Source organism: Carlito syrichta, unplaced genomic scaffold, assembly GCF_000164805.1.
Source record: "Carlito syrichta isolate Samal-C Ts95f unplaced genomic scaffold, Tarsius_syrichta-2.0.1 Scaffold94740, whole genome shotgun sequence".
In the NCBI taxonomy this organism is placed as follows: Eukaryota; Metazoa; Chordata; class Mammalia; order Primates; family Tarsiidae; genus Carlito; species Carlito syrichta.
The window spans coordinates 164,365-188,111 of NW_007038836.1; the positions used below are offsets into that span (position 1 = coordinate 164,365).

At 40.6% G+C, this 23,747-nt stretch overlaps 1 protein-coding gene across 3 annotated transcripts in view; it reads left to right on the forward strand.

The window, feature by feature from the left end:
• Positions 1-23,747, forward strand: part of KAT6B (lysine acetyltransferase 6B) — a 187,428-nt gene that overhangs the window by 153,233 nt on the left and 10,448 nt on the right. For all 3 annotated transcript variants that reach the window (XM_008061491.2, XM_021714100.1, XM_008061482.2), the window contains exons 13-14: positions 22,815-23,046; positions 23,364-23,523. In XM_008061491.2, the coding sequence (XP_008059682.1) occupies positions 22,815-23,046; positions 23,364-23,523 (392 nt within the window). The remainder of the gene's footprint in view (positions 1-22,814; positions 23,047-23,363; positions 23,524-23,747) is intronic.

A 23,747-nucleotide genomic window follows, 5' to 3' on the forward strand; every position in this document is an offset into this window, starting at 1 on the left:
ATTTATCAATTTTGATGTTCCCCAAACATCAAATTGTCCCAGATGTATGTAGTGGCAACTGTTTCAAGTTGACTCATGTGCCCTTTTACTTTCTGGCATAACATGATGTTCCAGATTTATCTTATTTTCCTAAGCTAACCCTCATAATAGCCATTTCTCCTTAGTTCCTTATAGTGGAGAACAATATTTAGAAGCCAAGATCTGGTCACTTAATTGTGCTTATTGCTCCTTGGGTGTCACTGCTTCTAACCCTCTCAAGAGAACAGAGCTAGGACAGCATAAATACTTATATGTGTGTGTGTTCATACACACCTATCATGAGTTTATACCACTCCAGATTGACATCACCACAAGGTTTTTGTCCTCCCACTTTCCATATTTGGAACTCTCTTCTCTAACAGTGAGAACTCTGACTTCCATTATCCATAACATGTTTACTTACATACTATACCCTGGAATATGCAGTGAGTAGTTTCAGAATTGCCAGTTCGTGCCACTATGAAAAATACATCTCCTAACTAGAAGGCAGTATTTGTATACAGTTCTTTTTGACTTTACCCTGAGTGTGTTTAGTGAAAGTACTGTGTTTAAATGCTACTTGAGGTAGTTCTTTAAGTTTTTTTCCCTTTAGTGTGGTTGTATTATTCATTGAAATACAATTAGGCTTATTTGTTTCTGTTGTTTCTTGTTTTAGTTTTTTTCTCCATACTTGTTACCTTAAAAAAAAACATTGAGCCGGGCTCAGTGGCTCAGCCTGTAATCCCGCGCCTTTGGGAGGCTGAGGTGAGTGGATTGCCGGAGCCCGCAGGTTCAAGACCCGCCTGGGCAGCAAGACCTCATCTCTACAATAAATAAAAAAAATCAGCCGGGCATGGTAGTGCATGCCTGTAATTCCAGCTACTTGGAAGGCTGAGGATCACCGGCGTCCAGCAGGTCGAGGCTGCGGTGGCCAGGAGCGGCCACTGCACTCCAGTCTGGGTGGCAGAGTGAGACTCCAACTCAAAAAACAAAAAACAAACAAACAAAAAAGTTGGAATGTGAAGCTGGGCACGGTGGCTCACACCTGTAATCCAGCACTTTGTGAGGCCTAGGCGAGAGGATTGCCTGAGCCCAGAGGTTTGAGACCAGCCTGGGCAACTTGGTGAGACTTCGTCTCTATAATAAATCAAATAATTATCTAAACGTGGTGGCACGTGTCTGTAGTCCCAGCTAGTTGGAAGGCTGAGGCAGAAGCATCGCCTGAGCCCAGCAGGTCGGGGCTGCGGTAACCATGAGCACATAACTCCAGCCTGGGCAACAGAGTGAGACTCCAATAACAACAACAACAATAACAACAACAACAACAAAATTAGCATATGAAACATTAATATGATTTTAAAGTTGGAACTGTATTAAAGGGTGTCCTCAGTGAAGCGTCACTCTCCTCTCTTGTCCTCTCCACTCATTCCCATTCCTTGATCCTTTCCTGCAGTTCACAGTCTTGTTTGTTTCTAGTTTCCCCTTCCTGTATTTCTTTTATACAGATGAGCAGATAAGTGTATATTTTCTAAGGTATCCTCCTTTCCAACACAAAAGGTGACATATTTTAGTCTTCTGAATTTTGTTTTTTCTAATATATCCTGGAAATCACTCCATAGAGATTTCTTGTTCTGCATCGTACTCTATTTTATGGATGTACATAGTTTATTCACTTACTCTCCTATGTATGGGCAAATAAGTTGTTTCCGATATTTTGCAATTTCAAAAGTACTGTAGTGAGTAATCTTGAATATATTTTGACTGCTGTTTACTTAGGTAGCAGTTATATGGTGTGCTAGATATTCTTTCAGTTGTTTAGGACTCTGTCTAACTGGTGATGAGAGAGCAGATAATGAATTGTCTTTTACTTAGGCCTGCAGAGCCAGAACCCTGCCTGACAAGCAGGACAAAACCCGTTCCTCTGGGCTCTGACCCAGGAGAGACCCAGACAAAACCAGCCGATTCAGCAGTAGGTGGGAGAACCAAGTGCCAGATGGTGGTGAGAGAGAGTGGCATCGTCTCTCACATGTGCATTTGTGTATATGCATTCATCTGATGCCAAACTGGAGGATGAGGTGTCACTCCCTTCATTTTTCACCTCTCTCATTAAACATTTATTGATGGGGGTACCCTAGTCTAAACTCTCCAGTGACAAAAGTGGAGAAGGCATAGCTCTCACCCTGCTGCACAGTATTCTGTACAGTATGCTCTAAAAGTTCCCAAGATGAAATGAAAACATTCCAGGCTGAGGGAACCAGCATATCAACAAGCCTAACCACATGTGGAAGCACGTTAGAGGTTTGGGTAACTACAAAAGAAACTCCAGGTAGCTTATATAATTATTATTATTTTTTATTTTTGAGTTGAAGTCTCACTCAGTCACCCCGGCTGGAGTGCAGTGGCACACTCACGGCCACCCCAGCATTGACCTGCTGGACTCTGGCCTTCCTTCCGCCTCAGCCTTCCAAGTATTCAGAACTATAGGCACATGCTACGACACCCGGCTAATTTTTTTTATTATAGAGACAAGTCTCACCAAGTTGCCCAGGCTGGTCTTAAACCAGCAGGCTCAGGCAATCCACTCATCTTGGCATCCCAAAGCACTGGGATTACAGGCTGAGCCACTGAGCCTGGCCAGTTACATAATTATTTATCTGATCTTTGTATGGTCAAGGACATCCTAAACATCAAAACAACTAAAGAAATCCTGAAAGAATATGCAGCTGGACTTTATGTAAAAATGTTAAATTTAGTGTTTAGCAAAAAGTTTTAATATTTAAAAGCAAACATAATGAGAAAGATGTTTGCGGTATATATACCAGGCACATGTTTGATATCTGTAGTGTTTAAGCAAATATAAAAGAAAGGTTTGATAAACAACATAAACCGGGTGAAATGGCTCATGCCTATAATCCTAGCACTTTGGGAGACCAAGGCAAAAGGATCGCTTGAGCACAGGGGTTTGAGACCAGCCTGGGCAACATGGCGAGACTTCGTCTCTACAATAAATCAAAATATTAGCTGGGCATGGTGGTGCCAACCTATATTCCCAGCTACTTGGGAGGCTGAGGCAGAAGGATCGCCTGAGCCCAGCAGGTAGAGGCTGTGGTGACCGTGAACTCTGGCAGCCAGGGTGACAGACTGAGACTCCAACTCAAAAAACACATAAACCCTAATAGAAAAATGGACAGAGGACATGAACACAGGATGTGAAGAACAAGAAAATCATTGGTGCAGCAGCACTGTTGGCATTTACTGAGTGACTAATATGTGCCAGCCACTTTCCCAAGCATTCTCTGCGTATTGACTCATTCAGTCTTTACAAGTAGTTGATGTGTGCTTTTAAACCTGTTCTGTGGGTGATGAAACTGAGATACAGTTATACAAATAATAAGTGGGACAGCTACAATTTGGGCCCAAGCACTATAACTCTTAGCCACCACACTCCAAAGTCTTTCAAGTACAAATGACTTATTCAAATATGAAAAAAAGTGTTGATGATTTAAAAATTCAGATTTAAATAACTGCAATATTACAATTTTTTGCTTCCCAAATTAGCAAAGACATAACTTACCCACTCTACCTAAGCTGGCTCAAAATGGACAGTGTTATATTTACACTGAGTAAAGTGTTTATTTGTGGAAATTTTCCACAACTTTGACCGTATGTATCAAAAATGTCTAACGGTTATTTCTGAAAGGAATTCATTGTAAGGAAATCAACAAACATTATTCTCAGACTTAATATAGCAACATTCTTTTAGCTCTGCATTATTAGTTTTTAAATAGTGCTCCCCCCATTATCACAATCTGAACTCATAATAGAAAGTTAGAAAATGATCCAGCCAGTGTTCATCCCCAGAGACAAAGGTGTAAGAAGTATCCTTTGGAGGACTGTCAAGCGTCCTTTGGAGCCTGGTTGTTTTGTTTTTAAGCTAGAGAGACTGGAGCATTTGTATGTATATATTGTATAAGTATAAATATCAGTGGAAAGAAGAGAGGGCAGTGCTGATGGAGAAAGATTGAGGAGAAAACAAAAAACTATATCCAGAGGAGTTGTACATTATAAATTCAGAAGAGGCATTTGATGAAATTCAACATTCTTTCCTAATTGAAAGTATTCAAACCTACCAACTAGAATGGATAAGGATTCTTAATCTTATACCAACCTTTTCTTCTTTATCTCAGCCTTGGGTTAATCTTGGGACATTGGGACATGTAACTAAAGCTGTAGAGGGTAATAACAACTGAATTCAAAAGTCTACAAACTTACATCTATATTTTTTTTAGACTAGTGTGTTTATCTTTTGCTAGTTTATCAATTAGTATCAATTAATGGCAAGCTTATCTGTGAACTGTACATTCAGGCATTTTTAAGATTAGTATCTGTTTACTTGTAAAATAATCATAAAAACTTGTCAGCAGGTTCAATTCTCGCCTTCTTTCATTCAGTACTAAAATATTGTACAGTGTCTCAGGGATGTCCTTCATGGACATGACTGTCACCATAAGAAGCAAGAGTGATTGAATTAAGCACTCGCTTCAGGAAATCCCCTTTGCTGGCATTTTCTGTGATCTTACATGTTGAGGGTTTCACCTTGTCTTTCATGAGGTCTGTGTCTGTAATTAGTCTGTGCTGCTAGAAGAGGGCCCCAGGTTATGAATTTGGTTCATGTCTTAGTGTGGTTAGCAGTGCCTTCCTACCTGTTCTCTTTTCTTAAAAATATTTCCCACTTCTACACACACACACACCAAATTCAAGAAAATATAATAAACTTTTAAGCAAAAATGTTTTGGGATACAGTTAGTACTTTGTTCCGTTCTCCCTCTAATATTAATTGGTGCAGTTTTCTGTACCTGTCCCCCTCTGGTTCTAATGACAGAGATCTCTTGCATAACTAGCCACAACCACCTACATCCATAGAGATGCCCAGGCTTGTTTTTCCTTTAGCTTCTTAATAGTTCTTGGATGATTTCTTGAGAAAGCACCACTTTAGAAAAGAAAAGCATCTTTTGTTTGGTTTCCTGCTCCCTGCTTTGCTCCCCTTCTAAGTCCCTAAAGCAGAATCAGAAAGAAACCACATACTTCATCTCTACCTAGAGAGGTATGATATCGGGAAGCTAATCATGTCCAATCTCTCAGAGAAAACTTCTTCCCCAGAGTCTTAGATGCTAGGTACTGCCTTGAATGTTGTATTATGTGATATCTAAATAAGGAATACTTTTCATAGTAGTTTGGCTTGCCAGCTATTAACTTCCAATTTTAGTAGGCCTTTAGTAAACTTTTTGTTTGAAAGAGCTGCTTCCACTTACAAACATTTCAAAATATAATTTAAGTAAAACTCAAGAGTGCTTTTAAGGAAAGACTTAGAGTGGCTTTATCCTACCTGAAAATTGCTTTCTTGGAATAAATTTTTGATACTGATTGGCTATCTCCTCTGGAAAGCAGGAGTTTCCATGTAGGAATTGAGTTGATTCCGTTCCAGTAAGCCATTTTATATGACTGTTGTAAGTCTAAGAAACCAGGACAAGAGTCACTAGCTTCTCTCCAAGGGCAAGTTGAACCATAACATCAAGGCAGGCAGATTCTCCTTAGGAAGCTGCATCCTGGCCTGGCAGACCCTGGTGAGACACTGTACTTCTACAGTGGGGGTCTCTGGGCATCTCTGTACTGTGTGGCCAACTTAGGGCTGCACTTCGCAACAGGTGACTTGAGAATGGGTACGGTAGGTATAGGTATTGCTCCCTTCAGCCCCAGGGTGTCCAGAACTCAGTGCCTGTATGTCTTGTTGATGCCCATGTTCTTCACCACAGCAACCTCATCTGTTTAATCTGAGGAGACAGGTGAATTCTGTCATATCCATGGGTGTAGAGATCATAAAGCACCCTCACTTGGGACATAAACTCTATCTTGGGTAGGCTGCAGGGTAAATATTTCACTTTCCCCCATTTATAGACCCACGAACCAAGCTCCAAAGGTGTGCTTTGAGGGACCATGACGGCATCTCTTAGAGCCTTGTGTTATTTAATCATTTTCTCTTTATTTTTAGTGGCATTGACCATTAAAAAAAATTACTCTAGGCTTAACAAGTTCAAAGTCAGATAGAATATTGTGTAGGTCTTTTATACACAGTTATGCATCACCTTTCAATGGGGATTCATTCTGAGAAATGTGTCGCTAGGCAATTTTGTTGTCGTGTGAACTTCTCAGAGTACACTTACATAAACCTAGGCACTGTAGCCTTCCACACCTGGACTATATGGTATATAGCTTATTGCTTCCATGCTTCACACCTGTATAGCACGTTACTACTGAATACCGTAGACAGTTGTAACACAATGGTATTTGTGTATCTAAACATAGAAAAGGAACAGTAAAAATATGGTCTTATAATCTCATGGGACTGCCATTGTTGTATATGTGGCTCATCACTGACTGAAATGTCATGCAGTGTGTGACTGTATATATTGTCAATTGCCCATGTCCTTTGCCAGAAGTAAGCTTCATGAGAGGATGGACTTTGTTCTCAGCTGCATTCTCACATCCTGGAAAAGCCTGACACTTAGTATGTTCTTATTATTTGTCTAACAAATGTGAAATAAATTTACCATGAACTTTTGTAATATGCTTTATCTTTTCATGTGTGATTCTTAGAAAGGAGAATTGTGTTCTATTAGAACATAATCAGCAGTGGTTTATTAACTTCCAAATGATGCCAGGTGTGACCTGCCTTCTTTTGAGGTCTGGTATTTTTGCTGAAGTGCAGCCTCTATCTTAAGATCATTGAAGTTGCATCAGAAAGAAGATGTCGCTGTCTACTCTCAATCTTGGGCAGAGAAAGCAGAGCTGTGTTATAATTCACATTTATACACAGCTGGTTGAAGAGACACTTATCTTTTCCTTGCTTTTCTCTTACAAGATAACTCATTTCTTGATTGCATTTATTTTGGAAGGAAAATTCCAACTTTAGCCGTAGAAGCTGTCAAGAAAGCGTCTCCCCTTGCTTAGCCTTTCCACAGCTGTGCTCCTGGGTAAGTGCAGTCAAGGCAGTCGGTAAAGAATAATAAGTTATGCTTTTGAAATGTGTTCAGCTTCTTCACAGCCTTTCAAAGATAGGGATCCCCCATTCCCACACCCACCCCATGACACTTGTTGGAAAATACTGAACTTGCAGCTGTATCCTTGAGCTTTTGCTGGGATTTGGAAGACCTGCTTGGACCCATGTAATCAAGTATAATGATGACATATATTTTAATAGGATTTTAGTCTGTAATATAATAAGGAAAATGGCTATTTTCCCTTATTTTCTCATTACAGTATGTTACACTAAAAGCCTTTGCCATTACTGTTTTATTACATTGGACTGAAGTACAATATATTTTAATATGCTAAAGATAACATCAAGGTTGAAAATTGAGCTCTCAGTGATTTATTCAGAGGTTGACTGTTACTGAATGCATTGAAATGAGTTGCATGAGACAGTGCAGCTAACGATTTATTTGTGTATCTTTTTTTAAGCTAAGCTTGTCATAAATAAGAGGAAATAAATAGCTCTTATAGAATCGTTTGTATTCATTGCTTCAATGAAAACATTGTAAATATGAAACATACGGTCTGCAGTCTCTCATTTTTTCTGAAAGCTACTGTTTTGCCTTACATAGCTCAGAATTTTTTCAAGTTTTGGCATGCAGGTGGATTTTTTTTTTTTTAACAAGTCCTTTGTTCGGATTTCTAACATTGACTGGCATTTGCAATAAGTCATTTTGAAACCTACTACTGGACAAATTCCATTCAGATAATTAGTATGAGAATAACCTAATCTTCAGCAATAAATGGAACCTTAGCAATGCTTTCAAGAGGGGAGGGACTTGTTACTGCTGAACTCCAAGCCACAAGCACAGTCCTAGCACATGGAGGAAGCACAATAAAGGGTTGTTGCGGGAATACATGAATAAATGAATGCCTGAGACTAGTTAATCCTCTTCTTTGTATCAGTGTCAACACCTACCAGATGCACCCAGCCGGCTTGTGAAAGAATTGCTGCTTGAACTCAGATCTTTCAGTCTGGTTTTTTTTTTCACTTAATTATTCCTTCGTTTCTTCCTTCAGCAAACATTCTTTACATAGACTGTGCCAGCTGATGAAGACAGAAAGACAAATGATTTAGTCCTTGCCTGTAGTGTAGTGGAGGGTCAGACATAGAGGATTCAGCCCAGCCCTGCCATGCCAAGTAGGAGAGAGACACACAGGGCTTGGCAGGCAGGAAATGCTTCCAACTTTCTTCCATTTTCCCAGTTAAGGTATGTGTAAGGAAGCATCTTTTCCATTGCTAAAACAAGATCAAGAAAAGTTTTATTCCGGTTGGTTGAAATTAGTACTCTATCTAGTGTTGATTTCAAGAAAACTATTCCACTTGACCATGTTTTCTAACTTGTAGTAGAGACATTATATTTGAGATAGAGTGTGCTGAGATAAAAGTTTGCCAACCCACTTTCATGGTATTTCTCAACACATTGGTAACTTTAGCTGGTTGTAAGCTAGTTTATTGCGTGTTATTTTTTGTTTTAATCATTTTATTTTGGGTAAAACAAAAGATATTCCTTAACTTGTTTAGAATTGTGTTAGAAAAATACTAGTTAGGAGTCTGATTTTTTTCTCATTCATAGATTTGGGGTTAACATATTTTTATGCTAATATTCATGCTACATTTTCATGTTTGCTAATGTAAAAACCTTTGTTTTGTAACTATTTATACTGAGTACTGCTTTGGGTTAACATGGTGGAGGAACTCTTTTTTTCAACAAAATTGTTTTAAATTAATGTTTCGAAAGTATATACAAATGGTTAGATTCAAAGCAAATCAGTTGTGCATGTAACCATTTGCCTATATTGAAAAAAACATACAGTACAATTATGTAGCAGAAGGTATTGAAAAATTGTCGCTGAGAAAATGTACTACAGGTAGGCCTCATTCTACTCAATAAATGGGCATATGTCCTTTTTGGGGGGTCAAATTCAGTCATCATTTTAAATGAAGTAGAATTAGAAGTTGTTCCTTCTTGTCAGACTAGATACTAGATAGCAAGGAAGCAAAATTATTAGGGTAATATCAAAAGGATTCAGGAGTCCATTTGAGGAGGATCCCACCAGATAATACATACAATAATAAAGATAACAACGGCAATGGATTTAAACTTATCAAATGTTTAAACTCACAAGTTCCTACAAAATGAACTGATTTAGGAAATCAAGAGAACCAGTTCCTCATCTTAAAACCTGGCATAATAAAGCATGTATCTATCCTGCCTTTCCTATATAAACTGAACCACTAGGTAACTAAGTATTAAATGAGGGAAGCCTTACTTTGTAAATGTATTCCAGTTAACAAATGAAATTAAAATATAAACATTTTGCAATTCCCTCCATCCCCTGCAAATGAATCAATGAATCTAGACATTGAACCATCAACAATTGCAAACTTTTCAAAAAGAGGGACAACCAGAAATATGTACCTTCTGATCAAGGAAATTTGTAGTCTTGCCAAAAGATTGAACCCACGTCTGATCAAGCCTCTAAATCTACTTGCCCTTTTGCAGGAAATACAGAGTAAAGAGGAATACTGGAGTATGGGTATGGGAAACTCAGACTGTGGAAACTATAGGTCAAATGACCCCTGTTTATTCACAGATAAATTGTAAGGAAAACAATGGAATGGAGAAGGAACTCATAGATTGAAAGAGACCTAAAAGATATTCTAGTTTTCTTTAGTAGACAAGACTGTATTAATGCTTGGGATGTTTTGGTGATAAAAGTATAAAGAAATGCAAGGGATTATTGTAAAAGTTGGGATATTAGTTACTTATGAGGGAGAAAGAAGAGGATGATTGACTCAGACAAGTGGGAGGAGGTTCTCTTGGATAGCCGATAAATTTCTATTTCTTGATCCTGGATGACAGTTGCAAGGGCAGTTGCCTTACAGTAATCCATTACACTACATATTTGTATTGTTTTCTGTATCTTTATTTTATTTTTAAAGAAAGTGATTGTCTTAAAATGGGAGATTACAACCTGTGGTATCTTGGAGCTTGTGTTTGTGTGTGGTGTTTGTTTTTGCCACAGCTTTCATCTGGAATGCTTGAGTTTTTATAACTCTTAAAACTGAACAATTTTAAAAATTTATTGGTGGCATCATATTTGTCATCTTTTAAAGAGAGATACAGCTTTTCATCTTTACTGCTTTAATGAAACATGATGAAAACATGAGTACACACATATTTGGTGTTTGGGCATCAATTCCATGTCAGCCTTGGCAGAGTCATTTTTATGTGAAGGGAATGTACTGAAATTTACTGGAATCATAGCCTCTCAAGTGTTGAGTCTGGTCCATTAGAGAACAGCATTCCTGTAAAATTTGCTTTTACTCTTAAACTTAGAAAAACATAATTGAAGAGTTGTGTGTTAACAGAATGGTGATGAAATGGAGGATTCGGGCAAGGAATGGCAGTGCAGAATAAGGGTGGAGTAAAAAGGCAATATGTATCTGTGAGGCCAGAGAAATAAAAGAAGAGACACTACAGCATAAGAACTTTTTTTGTTCGTTTTCTTTTTGTTGTTCATTTTCTGTTTTTCTTTTTTTGAGGGAAAAGCAACACTAGCGGACACTGTAAGTGTGTGTAAGAATTGCCCTTCCTCCCCTAAAATACCGAGCAGCTCTAAAATTGGAGGCAGATCTTTAGGCACTAGGAACAGCAGAGAAGAGAAAAGATGTTAAAAATATGATTTTAAGGGAGGAAAAATCCTCCTGAAACGAGCCTCTGCTGATTATCAGAAAACAGGCTTCCTTCTTTAGGAAAGGATGATTCTCTGTATGTGGATAAGAAATCCTGCCCTGTGGTTTACCGAGTGGTGGAGTTTTTCTCCATGAATTTCTCCATGAATTTCAGGACGATTTTTCCTACCCAAGCAGAAGATGCATCCAGGGACCTGGACAGCCTTCCACGCCTGCAACTTTTCAGTTGCATCCAGTTAAAAACTTGGAGATAGTTATGAAAGTTTTTAGAAAGCAAATAAAATGAATGATGCCCGTGAATTTGCTTTAAATGTTGTTTATTTTATCATATAATTTAGATAAATCTTTCTGGAAGAGAAAGAGAAATCACTAGATTTCATTAATAATCTGGAACTTTTCAGAGGATTTACTTTCAAATACCTCCCTGCCAACTTTTCATAAATTAAGCATAAACTTTCTTTGACCTCTTCACACATAATTAAATAGCTGTAGAAGGGTTAAAACCAACTAAAAAGCAATTCTGTATCTTCATCTCCATTCTCCTGCAAAATTATACAGGAAGTTTGTTTCAGTTCTCAAGCAGGGTAATTACAAGAGACAGTTATATAATTTACAGTTTCAATCTACTTGTCCATAATCACATACTTCCACCTAGTTGCAGATACCCCCATGAGTATCTGTGTTGTACTTTGGTTTGTAAATGATGATTGCAGTGTGATTGATTCCTTGCAATGTAGCATATTGAATTGATTTTTTAAAAATGAACTTTAGCTGTTAACATGTCTATTTGAGTTCCTGTTATTTACGTAGTTTGTGGTTTATGTATTCAGCAGTTGCATACCAGCTAACAAATTAAACTCCCAGAGTTTTTTTCTCATTAAATTTGGAAGATGGAGTGTCTATATATACTCTAACTAGAAAAGTACCCGGCACATAGTAGGTACTCAACTATTGAACACGCTACTAAGCCATTCTAGTCCTTTGAAAGGGGAATGGAGATTCTCTGACTCACAGTGACCACACAGTATAAAGGCTCATGGGAATAGAATATTGTGGTGAAGCTCTGCCCTTGTTAATACTATATTGTTACTGCACTCTCAACTCTAGCTACTGCTAGTATTAGAGAGTCAAGCTAAACAGTGGACAGAATAGGGGTTCATTCCAGGGGTTAGAGAAATGTGTCACCTACTAACTGAAGGGGTAGTAATTGATGTTTTTAATTTTGCTAGTGCTGATATTGCATATGTTTTTGTTTTTCTAGCAGCTAACATCTACTGTTGCCAATTTGGACTTTAAAATTTCTGTAAGATAAAAGGCTAGATTCCTTCATGACGCGAAATCCACCACACACCAGCCAGTCACGACTTGACTCCCCCTCCCACCCCAGCCCCAATGCCCAGCGTGTGTGTGCTACACAACTTCATAATGGGCTCAGCAGTAACCCTAGGGGGGCACAACCATTTATTGCCAGAGGCTTCATACCTCAAATCACTTTTCAACACATTTGGGAGATAAACAAAAAATAAGTGAAAGAAAAGAGAACCAGTAGAGTGGGTCTCTTTGTCTAGATGACCTGAGGAGAGCTAGAGACAGTTTCTATGTTATGTTTCCTATAGTAGTTGATCAATCAGATTAGGTGATGGGCTGTGCTTTGATTTTAGGAAGTTATATCAAAGACTGACATTCCCTTTTGAAATGTACTTTGTTTGAAAACAAAGAAAATTTTTAAAGATATTTGTATTCCCACGTTTTTCTTTCTTCAGTCTTGCTGTATATTTGTGTTTGCTGTGTGAAAGCTCATCATCCAGAATTGGAATTACAACATACTTTGTCCTATTTTTGAAATTACAGCTGGTCCACACATACTTCCCCCAACACATACACGCGGTATCTTAGGGGGCTTGTGGGAGAGCACATGGAAAGGCAAGTTGCTCTTCCAACTGTCCTGTCTCCCAAGCCTGTTCTGAAATCAGTGGTCATATCCACAAGGCTGTAAATCTCTCCCCCTCCACCACCCCGGCCCCTGCCATGGGTCTGTGGGGTTGGATTAGCCCAGATGACTAGCTACTAGAATGAACTATCTCAGCTGCCTCAATAGAGCTTCAGATCTATAAAGTAGGCAGAATCTGTGTGTGTGTGTGTGTGTGTGTGTTTAGTAATTTAGTTAAGGAGATGTTCAATCACAATGTGTAAACCTCAAAAGAATGGTCTTACAGGTAAAGCATTTTAGTTATATGTAGTCATTTACTTGGAGCAGATGTTTTATTTGAAGTGTATACTTGTTTAATAGAGAGTTTGGAATATTTTAACTTTTCAGTGGTAAGTTCTTGTTACAAAGATTTTTTTACTTAGACGTGAAAATTTTATTCAGGTTTCAACTTGGGGAACAAATCCAAGGGACAGATATTTAAGCTGCTTTTTTTTTTTTGCGGGTGTAAACTGAAGAATTAAATTATCTTCTGAAATAGTTTTTCAGATTGACTCTGTAATGTGGACTTTTGCTTATTTATAAGAGGACATAATTTCTTAAAATGCCAAATTACTTCATCTTAATTTTTTAAAAACTAAATATGTTCTCAGAATTTAAAAGTGATTTGAACTGTAAAATTTTAAAAGGCCAAAGAGAAAGCCATTCTAATCTGAGTGTCTTTCTAATTTCTGTCATACTGAAGGCCGTGACACTGGTACTTTACCATTCCCTAACAGCAAATGCCTCTGAATGAGGAATCAGAACGTTACTTAGATTGGTGATAGATAATGGGCTTCATGAACAGTTTGATTATTTCCCAAATATATTTAAGTAAACTTAAAAAAAAAAATTCTTGTCTGGGTGGAGTGGCTTACACCTGTAATCCCAGCACTTTGGGAGGCTGAGATGAGAGGATCGCTTGAAACCAGGAGTTCAGGACCAGCCTGGGCAACATAGCAAGGCCCCATCTCCACCAAAAAAAAAAAAGAAAAATTAAATTGAATAAATAAATAAGTAAAAACGCTTGTCTTCTCCAAACAATTTTAATTTGGGCATAAGTGATGTTGACAGAGCATAACATCTCATTCTGTGATCATTTTACCCGGTGTCTCAGGTGCCACCTTTTCCTAACAAAGGAAATTGATGGACTAAATCTATTTCATCATCGTCTTCTTAGAAAAGTTTTATTATTCTAATACCCTAGTCTAGGACCTTGCTTGTGGTGACACACCATACACTTAACACATCCTCCTCAGCAGAATGTTTAACTGAATGAAACCTCTGTGAAGTATGTCACAGAGCTCTCTTTACCGAGTGCTCACCCTTCTCCCTAGCCACAACCCATAGTGTCTCCATTTCTCCAAGATTGATCTTCTGCTTGGATCTCTAACAAGGCACCCCTGCTATCACCACAGCCCTTTGGGATGGTGGAGAAGTGGTGAAGTGGTGCTGCACCCCCTTTAATGTTCTGGCCCAAGTACACTCCCCAGGGCCCTTTCCTTAATGTAATCTATAATACATCTGAAACCAAACTGAGATAGGCAAGAGTTGAGGTTAGGTGAGACACAGACATCTGTAATTTTTAAAGCTCCCACCTGATTCTAAGGTGCAGCCAGGGCCACAAGCCATTAGGCCAGACCAGAGGATAGAAAAAGGAGCAATAGGCCAGGCTTAGTAGCTCAGCCTGCAATCCCAGCACTTTGGGAGACCAAGGTGAGTGGATTGTCTGAGCCCGTAGGTTTGAGACCAGCCTGGACAACTTGGTGAGACCTTGTCTCTACAATAAATAAAAAATTAGCTGGGTGTGGTAGCATGCACCTGTAGTTCTGGCTATTTGGAAGGCTGAAGCGGAAGGATTGCCTGAGCCCAGTAGGTCGAGACTGTGGTGGCCATGAGTGTGCCACTGCACTCCAACCTAGGTGACAGAGTGAGACTCCAACTCAAAAAAAAAAAGAAAGAAAGAAAAAGGAGCAATAAAGTGAAGAGGGCATGCTCACTGAATTAGGTTATCAGTTATAAAGCATACTTGACTCCTCTGTGATCTAGGCTGTCTCACAGGACTTGGTCTCTGGCCTGCAGCCCACTTTCCTGCAGCTTGGGCCGCCCTGGCCACCCCTTAACTCAGGAGCACATTCGAGGCAGAGGGAGGTAAGTCTCCTTTCCTACTGCCTGATGCCCTACCTCTGAGTTCATTTCCTATCTAAACACCTACTTTTTCCCTGGGTAACTGACACACAGAATGACTACCCTTTCAAGGGAGTCCAGACATACCCACAGAAACCTGGAAACCATCTGGGAAGCCTCAGCATGGTCTATAATCTCTTGCACATGTACAGAGCACACAGCACCTGGGGAGTCATGCTCCTACCCTGGAGGGAGTTGAAGGAAGACTGTTCTTCTCTGGAGGGTACTTGGTGGGGCAGGGGTGGGGATTCAGTCAGAAAGATCAATGGGCCCCCTCCATATAAGTGAGGAAGAACTCAGCACTAGAGTGGTCTGCTGAGGAGCTTGTGGGATCTTTGAGAAGAGATATCTAAGAGAAGGGCTTAGAGAAGCAGGCTGGTATGTGACCCAGGGCCACCAGCTTCCTTCCCCAAAGACCTGCTGTCACCACTCTCTGGGTTTCACTGGCTCAGGTCATTTTCCCAGAGACACAGTTTATTCTTCTAGAATATTTGGGTCTTTCAGTCAGTCCTGGAACTGCTTCTGGATTCTGCTGAAGCCCTAAGCACTCATTGTTTTTGTGGTTTGGTGGGCTTGCTGTTTCCTAAGGATAGTCCTTGAAGTTAAGAACTTAAGAGCCAGAGGGAATTTGGGGCACAGAAATGCTTGCTGGGAACTTTCAGTCGCCAGTGTCTTGAGACCTCTCCTGAGGCGGAATTTTTTTTCATGGTGTCTTTCTTTCATTAAATTTATATTGGGGTGGTTAGCTGTGGGGATGGGGAATGGAGGATGGGATGAGGGGAGACCTTCTGAGTCTGTGGGATGATTTTCAGGTGCCTCAGGCAAAAGTAGGAAGAGTTAGCTCTTCTCTATCTGATTCTACACAGCAGTTTATCTCCTTCCTTCTGCCCAAATTCCCTACATTAAGGATATTTAGTTACCCAAATGATCACCTTCATTCAGTGTGTCAAAAAATAACAACAGCCAACACCTATGTAGGGTTACTATCATATGGCAAGCTCTTCTTTGCATGCTATCAACTCATTTATTTATTTTTTTGAGTTGGAATCTCTCACTGCCGCCCAGGTTGGAGTGCAGTGGCATGCTCACAGCCACCACAGCCTTCATCTGCTGGGCTCAGGTGATCCTTCCACCTCAGCCTTCCAAGTAGCTGGAACTACAGGTGTGCGCGACCTCGCTGGGCTAATTTTTTGATTTACTGTAGAGACGCGGTCTCTCCAAGTTGCCCGGGTGGGTCTCAAACCTGTGGACTCAGGCAATCTATTCTCCTTGGCCTTCCAAAGTGTGGGATTAGAGGCTGAGCCAGCAAGCTCGGCCAACTCATTTAATTCTTACACTAACTGTAAGAGATAAATATTATTATTTGCATTTTATGAATGAGGGATCTCTGAAACACAGAGAAGTTAAATAAAATGTGTACGGTCACACAGCTGGTACATGGTGGGCCCCCCAATTCCATTCTAGGCAGTCTGGCTCCAGAGCCATGCTCTTAACAAACAATAGAACCCCTAATGATCTGTTGTACTATATTCAATATATAATATCTTATTATATATTGTAACCTTGTTGCCCAACTTTTAAAAATTCTTCTCAAGCCGGGTGCAGCAGTTTCCGTCTATAATCCCAGCATGGAGGCAGAGGTGAGAGGATTGCCTGAGACCAGGGGTTTGAGACCAACCTAGGCAACTTGGTGAGACTTCATCTCTACAATAAATAAAAAAACTAACTGTGCATGGTGGCATGCACCTGAAGCTCCGGCTACATGGGAGGCTGAGGCAGAAGATCACCTGAGCTCAGCAGGTCATGGCTGCGGTATCCATGAGTGTGCCACTGCACCCAGCATGGGTGACAGAGTGAGACTCAGACCCCCCCTTCCAAAAAAATTAAATAAAATTTTTCTAATCTTTTATTTAATGCAGATGGTCTCAAAGTATGGTACCGTGAGTCCACAAGGTTGCAACTATTCTCAGAGTAATACTGAAATACTTGTTTACCTTCTCACTTTCGTTCTTTCATGAGGGTACAGTAGAGTTTTCTAGAAATTTCATGACCTGTGATGTCACAACAGATTCAATACCAAAGCAGAGATACAACTCTGGCTGGCTTCTCTTAAGCCAGAAGTTGAAGAGATTTGCAAAAATGTAAAACAATACCACTCTTCCCGTTATTTTTATATTTTAGAAAATGTATTTTTTAAAATTAAAAACAAAGCAGCATGTTAATGCATAATGGATTTATTGTTATTTTTAAAATAAATTAATAAGTATTTCTCCAATAAAATCAATAGATATATAGCCCTTATAAATGAAAGTTCTTTGGGTCTTAGAACTAAAACATTTGGGAATCACCAATTAAATGTATAATCTGTGCCATTCAGATGTGGTCCTTTGTACAAGAAGTTGACATGCAGCATCTCAAGCCCCCCTCCAGACCTACTGAATCAAAATCTGTGTTGTTAACAAGAGGTGGTTTGTTTGCTCAATGAAAGTCAAGAAGCACAGGCATGGAACGTTGGCAACTCAGTGACCTCTAGCTAGACTTTAGTCTGGTGGAGCTTTGGAGATTCCACTCTCCAGTTCCCTGCTACTAAGGAGCAGGGTGATACCTCACCTGTTCGAGATTCTGTTTGAGATTCTTTGGTCCTACTGGCTCTTCACTGGCTCTCCCTGCTTCACAAGGAGGCTTTTACATCCTCATCAAAGCCAGCAGCTTCAGAGCAGCATCTAAAGCGGTGGTCCCCAAAGGTGTGTACCTCATCAGAGTCACCCAGACTTGTTAAAGCATAGCTGCTGGGCCCTGCCCTTAGACATTTTGATTCAGTAGGTCTGAGCTTGTCCGAGATTTTGCCGTTCTGGCAAGTTACCAGGTGATGTTAATGCTGCAGGTCTAGGAAACCACACTTTGGGATCTTGATCAGCAATATTTATTCAAGTTGTTATGTAATTAAAATCTGTCAGGCCCGCAGAACTTATGGGAGAGATGTCTTAAACTTTTACAGTTTTAAAACCAATCTCCTAGGACATAAAATATCTGGAAAATTCAGATTTTCCATTTTGCCAGGGAGGAATCTGTATCTTTTAATAAGTGGAAAGCAATAAGATTTCAGGCAGGTCTCAGGTCATTTGGAACATGGCTGTTCCCTTAAAACGATGTGAGACTGAGGTTCAGCTTCCTTCTGCACTAATTGCAAAGTCACCACAAAATTTTGATGAGGAGACATAAGTAGCCTTTCAAGTTTAGTTATCACTATTGAAGTTGATAACATGCCATTCATCTGCTTGGCTACAGTGCTGCTCACCCCTAGAAACCAGTAACAGATGAGCATAGACCAGTGGGTTGTTGTCTCCAGACATGAGACAACAAGGTTAGAGTCATCAGATTTCTTCTGCTCAAAAACTACCATAAATCCCTGACCTGGTGTCTGTTCCCAGACTTGCAAACCCAGTGCTATTGACTGATACGGACCTTTCAGCAGGATTTGCTGACCTAAACAGGTGTCTGATGAAAAGTGTGTAATCCTCAAAGATTATCATCCCCTAAAAGCAGTTGGTGACCCCGAACTCACATAATCCAGACAGATGGGAGTTGTGAGTGAGTAGCTTGCTAAAGTTTACACTTTTGTGTTTGAAGAGGTTCATGTGGTTTGGTTCCAGGTGGTCGAAGATGGAGGTGTGCAGGGGTGAGGGTGGCTGCCCTCGTTGGCAAGACCCTTGGCTGTACCCTGTTCTGAGAATGTTATTCCACTAGTAGCCCATCTGCATATTCTCTTGAATACTAGTTTAAAGGGAAGGAATTTTCTGGATTTTTTTTTAGTTGGAATCCTATTCTGTTGCCCAGGCTGGCGTGCAGTGGCATGCTCACGGCCACTGCAGCCTCGACCTACTGGGTTCAGGTGATCCTTCCGCCTCAGCCTTCCAAGTAGCTGGAACCACAGGCGCGTGCCACCATGCCTAGCTAATTTTTTGACTTATTGTAGAGATGAGGTCTCGCCAAGTTGTCCAGGCTGGTCTCGAACCTGTGGCCTCGGGCAATCCTCTCACCTCGGCCTCCCAAAGTGCTGGGATTTTAGGCCTGAACCACTGTACCCGGCCAAGGAATTTTCATATTAAATGAGGGTTAACCTTACAGTTATTATGCTGGGAGTTAAATTTAACTTGGGAATTTGGGTCTACAAAAACAAATCTTGACCTTGTCTAGGCCTTGTCTAGATAGTTCCTTCCTTATCCTAATGGATCTGTCTGTAGGAAAGCAGCTCTGTATCACTTTTTGTTTCCCTCCCCCTGGGAGAGAGTTAACCATTTCAAACTCCAGGGAATCAGGCCTAGTTAACATGAGAATTGATTCTCTTACAACAAGTCGGTCAACCTACAGAGGTGAGGCACACTTGGGTTCCCTGAAGCACAGCTTGGAAATGACTACTTTTTGTAGACATCATGTTGTTCTTCCTTTCCCTGTAAGCAAACACCTTGACACTCTTTCGAATTAAGTGTGTGGCCCATACCCTGAAACTCAGGCCTCACCTTCCCCAGGATAAGTAGTTCTGTGAAGCAAAAGAGGAAGCCTGCTTTTGCTAGGATCAAGATAGTTGAGGTGGGTGAGGGGTTTATGGGCCACTCCATTTTCAATTACAAGGCTCCCACTCACCCACCGAGTAAGTGCTCTTCGCCAGCACCTCTGGCTCACAGACAAGTTCAAGGGAATAATTTCACTAGCAATTAATTATACTGCAGCTACTGGGATTTGTCCTCCAAACATCACTTTGTTTTTCCATCTGAAACAACCAGGTTTCCCCAGGGATAGTTGAAGTTTTCTGATTGAAAGTATCCTGAGTTAAGGAGAAGTGTTAGAGCACCATGGGAATCTATTCACTAGGGGTGTATTGTACTTGTTTCAGATGCTTCAGGATAATACACCGGCTTCCAAGATAAGTGCTTTTTATTTCTCTGCATCTTAGATCAATTATTTGGCACCTTTTTGGTAAGTTAAATTTAAGAGCTGTAACTTAAACCACCACATCTCTATAATTATTCAATAAGTAAAATGTTCTTACCAAAAATTTTTCTTTCAATGGCCTGGTATCGTACTTATGCTTTGAAGAGCCTAGACAAGGTAGAAAGAAACAAAAGTGGCAAGAAATGTCACATTTTAAACATCCTGTGTAATGACGATCAGAGTAGTGAGGTACCACCGGCTGTGGCTTCTTTGAGGGGAGGTGCTACTGTGGATAAAATTCGAATTCTGTCCCATATCAACCTGGTACACAAATGGAGTAGAGTGGGCATGACACATATCTCTTCTGAGCGTGCAGTTGAATGTGTTACAGGTGATTTTCCTTCGCTAGAAAGGAATCAGAAATGTATCCTTAGTCATTTTGATCAAGGTTCTCATGAGTCAGAGGAGAAGGAAAAACTCACTGCAGGGAATGCAGTGGTTCCTTGGGATGGCGGCCAGGTGTGGTATGTGGCATTGGTGCATGTCACCCAGAATCCTGCCTGCTGTGTTCTGGCTGTAGCTTGGGTTTGTTTCCTCCCAACACCCAGGAAAACATCAGCTCCTGGCAGGTGTTGGCAGCACCCCTGCTTCCACCTGGCCTTTGTTAGCATTCGCCGGGAAAGACCCATAGGCTCGGTGTACTCACACTCATCAGGACTCGTCACCCTGCTGCCACCTCCCTGGCTTCCTCAGGCCCCAGGACTCTTCTGTGGCAGTATCGGTCTCAGCCTACAGTCTGTGTTCAAGGGAGTGTCCCAGGAGACAACCGCTTGGCATGGGAGGAGTAGCAGGTACTAAGAGGTTTATGCCTAAATGCTCCCCACAGACCCCAAGTTGCCTGCTAGTTTGAGTGGCTCAGGCCCTGACAAGGTGTGCCCGAACTGATCCAGGATGTGAAAGCACGAACAGCTGCATGGAGTATGGCTTTTCAGGATTCTGGCTGCTTCCTCTTTCCAGAGTAGGGATTGTGGGAAGGGAAGACAGAACAAAGAAACACATGTGCCCTGGGTAAAGTAGCCATTATAATGGGGACCATAAGGTAGGGAGGGCATATAACACCTTCTGAACACGTTGGTTTCTGCATTACTGGGGGGGGCTTCTGTCCCCTAACTTTGGGGTTCAAATAGGCACCAGTGAGGGCCTGGGGACTTTCACAGACACTGCAGGGGACTTTTAATTGTGAGATCTTGTGGACAAAAGAGGACAGTTCCATATCCACGGTTCTATGGTTCTCACCCCCCAGGAGTACAGAGCTGGGACCCCCAACTGACTGAGTACATTTCTCAGCATGTGCCAAGCACTTAGGAGGCAGGTGACGGATGTGCCAATTATCTGTATTCTGAGGTACTCTAGCGACATAGAGAGCTCTTCTCTATGTTGACAGGACACAATATGGGCTGGCTTCGGCACAGTGGCCATCCATGTTAGCATTCCTGACACACTGCTATTGAAAGCTTCGGTCTGCAGCCGAATTACGTGGAGGCAGTGGTTTGACTCTAAAATGTTGTGGTGCCTGTTTGCATTTAATCAAATACTTTGCACTTAAACATGAGTTAAAGAGACAAATAAGTCAGAAGACTTCAGCAAAACCTGAAGTTAAATTTATGCCTATTCTTTATAATAGCATTCAGATTAAAGCCATCAAAATGCTGTGATTATACCCCTCCACGGTTCAGGTTGGAGTTCTTGTTTTATATTTCTATATGACTGTATTTGCAGTGATTTTCAGAGATAGGAAAATGCATCAGAGGCATTGATTTCTTCTTTAATAACAAAAAAAAAAAACTAAAATTGAGAAAAATCTTGAATGCAGCCATTTTGGAAATGTAGATAAAGAAAAATGCTGAAGATTTGGGTGGTTTACAGAGCAACATGATTTTGTAATTGCTGCCACCTACTGTATGTGGTTGATGTTTGTTTAAAAACTTAGGAAGTTCATGAAGGTGAGGCTGTTGAAACAGATAATTAGAGCAAGGTAGACATCATTAGTTTATAGCATTTCTTCTCTGCTCCATAAGTGGTTCTTAATTACCGAGACAGCCGCCAGCTTTCATTCATTACCTTCAAGTGGATTTAAAGGGTTTTTTTGTTGTTGTTTCTTTGTTTTTTTCATTTTAAAGTTTCTTTCAAAAGCTTCACATGCTGAGGGATTTTTCTGAGCATACGCGAAATAGGTTGTTTTAAGGAGTTTTTTTGTTTTGTTCCATTTTAATTTGTAGGAGTAACATTCTGGGGTTGGATTATAAATTAATTTTCACAAAAGAGGTGAAAATAGATGTTGTGGAGCTGATGTGAGTTGCAGCAGTTGACTTGAAAGACATTCTTTTATTAGTTCTGAAACAAAGCTTCAGATCAACCCTCTGGTTAAGTGTAACAAGCAATATAGACTCAGAGTCAACAGAGGTCCTTCTCTTTTATTAAGACCCAGCTGTCAAAGGGTCATTAGGTCCTTCCTGTGGAAAACAACTTGCCCATTAATGTTTGGGGTGGTCCCTCGACAGGATTTCTGAGTAAGCGCCTGACATTTAGTTTCTGAAAGAATCTAAAAAGCTGGTGGGAGACTTCGATGTTGAGATTTAGCAGAAGTAATGTCTTCGTCCTTGGCTTTTAGCGTTTCTTAAATATGCCACGATGTATGTTTGGAGTGCAGCCGCTAGCTGCGTGTATTGACTTCCAGTGCCACTGTAGAGGATTCAGAAGCATAAACTTGATGGAGATGAAATCACTATAACTATACATACAATGAATGCCCTCTCTGGTGTGATGTTTTTACCTTGTTGCTACTCATGTTATTTCTAGTGGCTCCTATTCTGTGCTCTGGGAACACCACAGTGAGGTTGTCTTTTACTTTTTCTGCCCTAGGCTATTTACTTTCTAGAAGAGAAGGCCAAGCAGGGTCTCCTGAAAAGCCACTCTCTGATCTGGGCCGTCTCTCCTACCTGGCCTATTGGAAGAGTGTCATCTTAGAATATCTCTACCATCACCACGAGAGGCACATCAGCATCAAGGCGATTAGCAGAGCTACAGGCATGTGCCCTCATGACATCGCCACCACTCTGCAGCACCTCCATATGATTGACAAGAGAGATGGCCGGTGAGTCCTAGGACCCAGGGCAGCACTGCTGTCTCAGGCATCCCACACCAGGAAGGGTCTGTGGAGGTTAGGTACATTCATTCCAGTTACACATGAGAGGCTCCCCTCACAGTCTTTTTCTTGACCTTTCTCCTGAAAAGAAAACATAAAATGACACTTTTTTCCTTGTTGCATTTCCCCTTGCTGTACCCTTTCACTGATGCACTTTCTTCTTTTTCCTAACTCAGGTAATATTTGTGCTAGCGTATGTCAGTACGTGAAGGTGAAATGAAATTTCAGCTTCTGATTTCACTTTGTTCTGCCTTATCACATTACAGATTTGTCATCATTAGGAGGGAAAAGTTGATATTGGGCCACATGGAAAAGCTGAAAACCTCTTCCCGAGCCAATGAACTTGATCCAGAAAGTCTGAGGTGGACCCCAATTTTGATTTCTAATGCTGCAGTTTCTGAAGAAGAACGAGAAGCTGAGAAGGAGGTAATGACTGGGATGTCTTTATCCTCCTAAGTTGTGTAACTTCAATCGTGTAGTATTCTTAAGCTAAGAAAGTCATTAACATCATTGTCAGAAGCTTGGTTATGTAGAGATAGCATGTGAAATGACATGGCACTAATTTATCCTAACTGAGGTTGCATGGTAAGACATGATAATTTGATTGAATTGACTATGAAAAATGAAACATTTATCATTGATCACAAAGC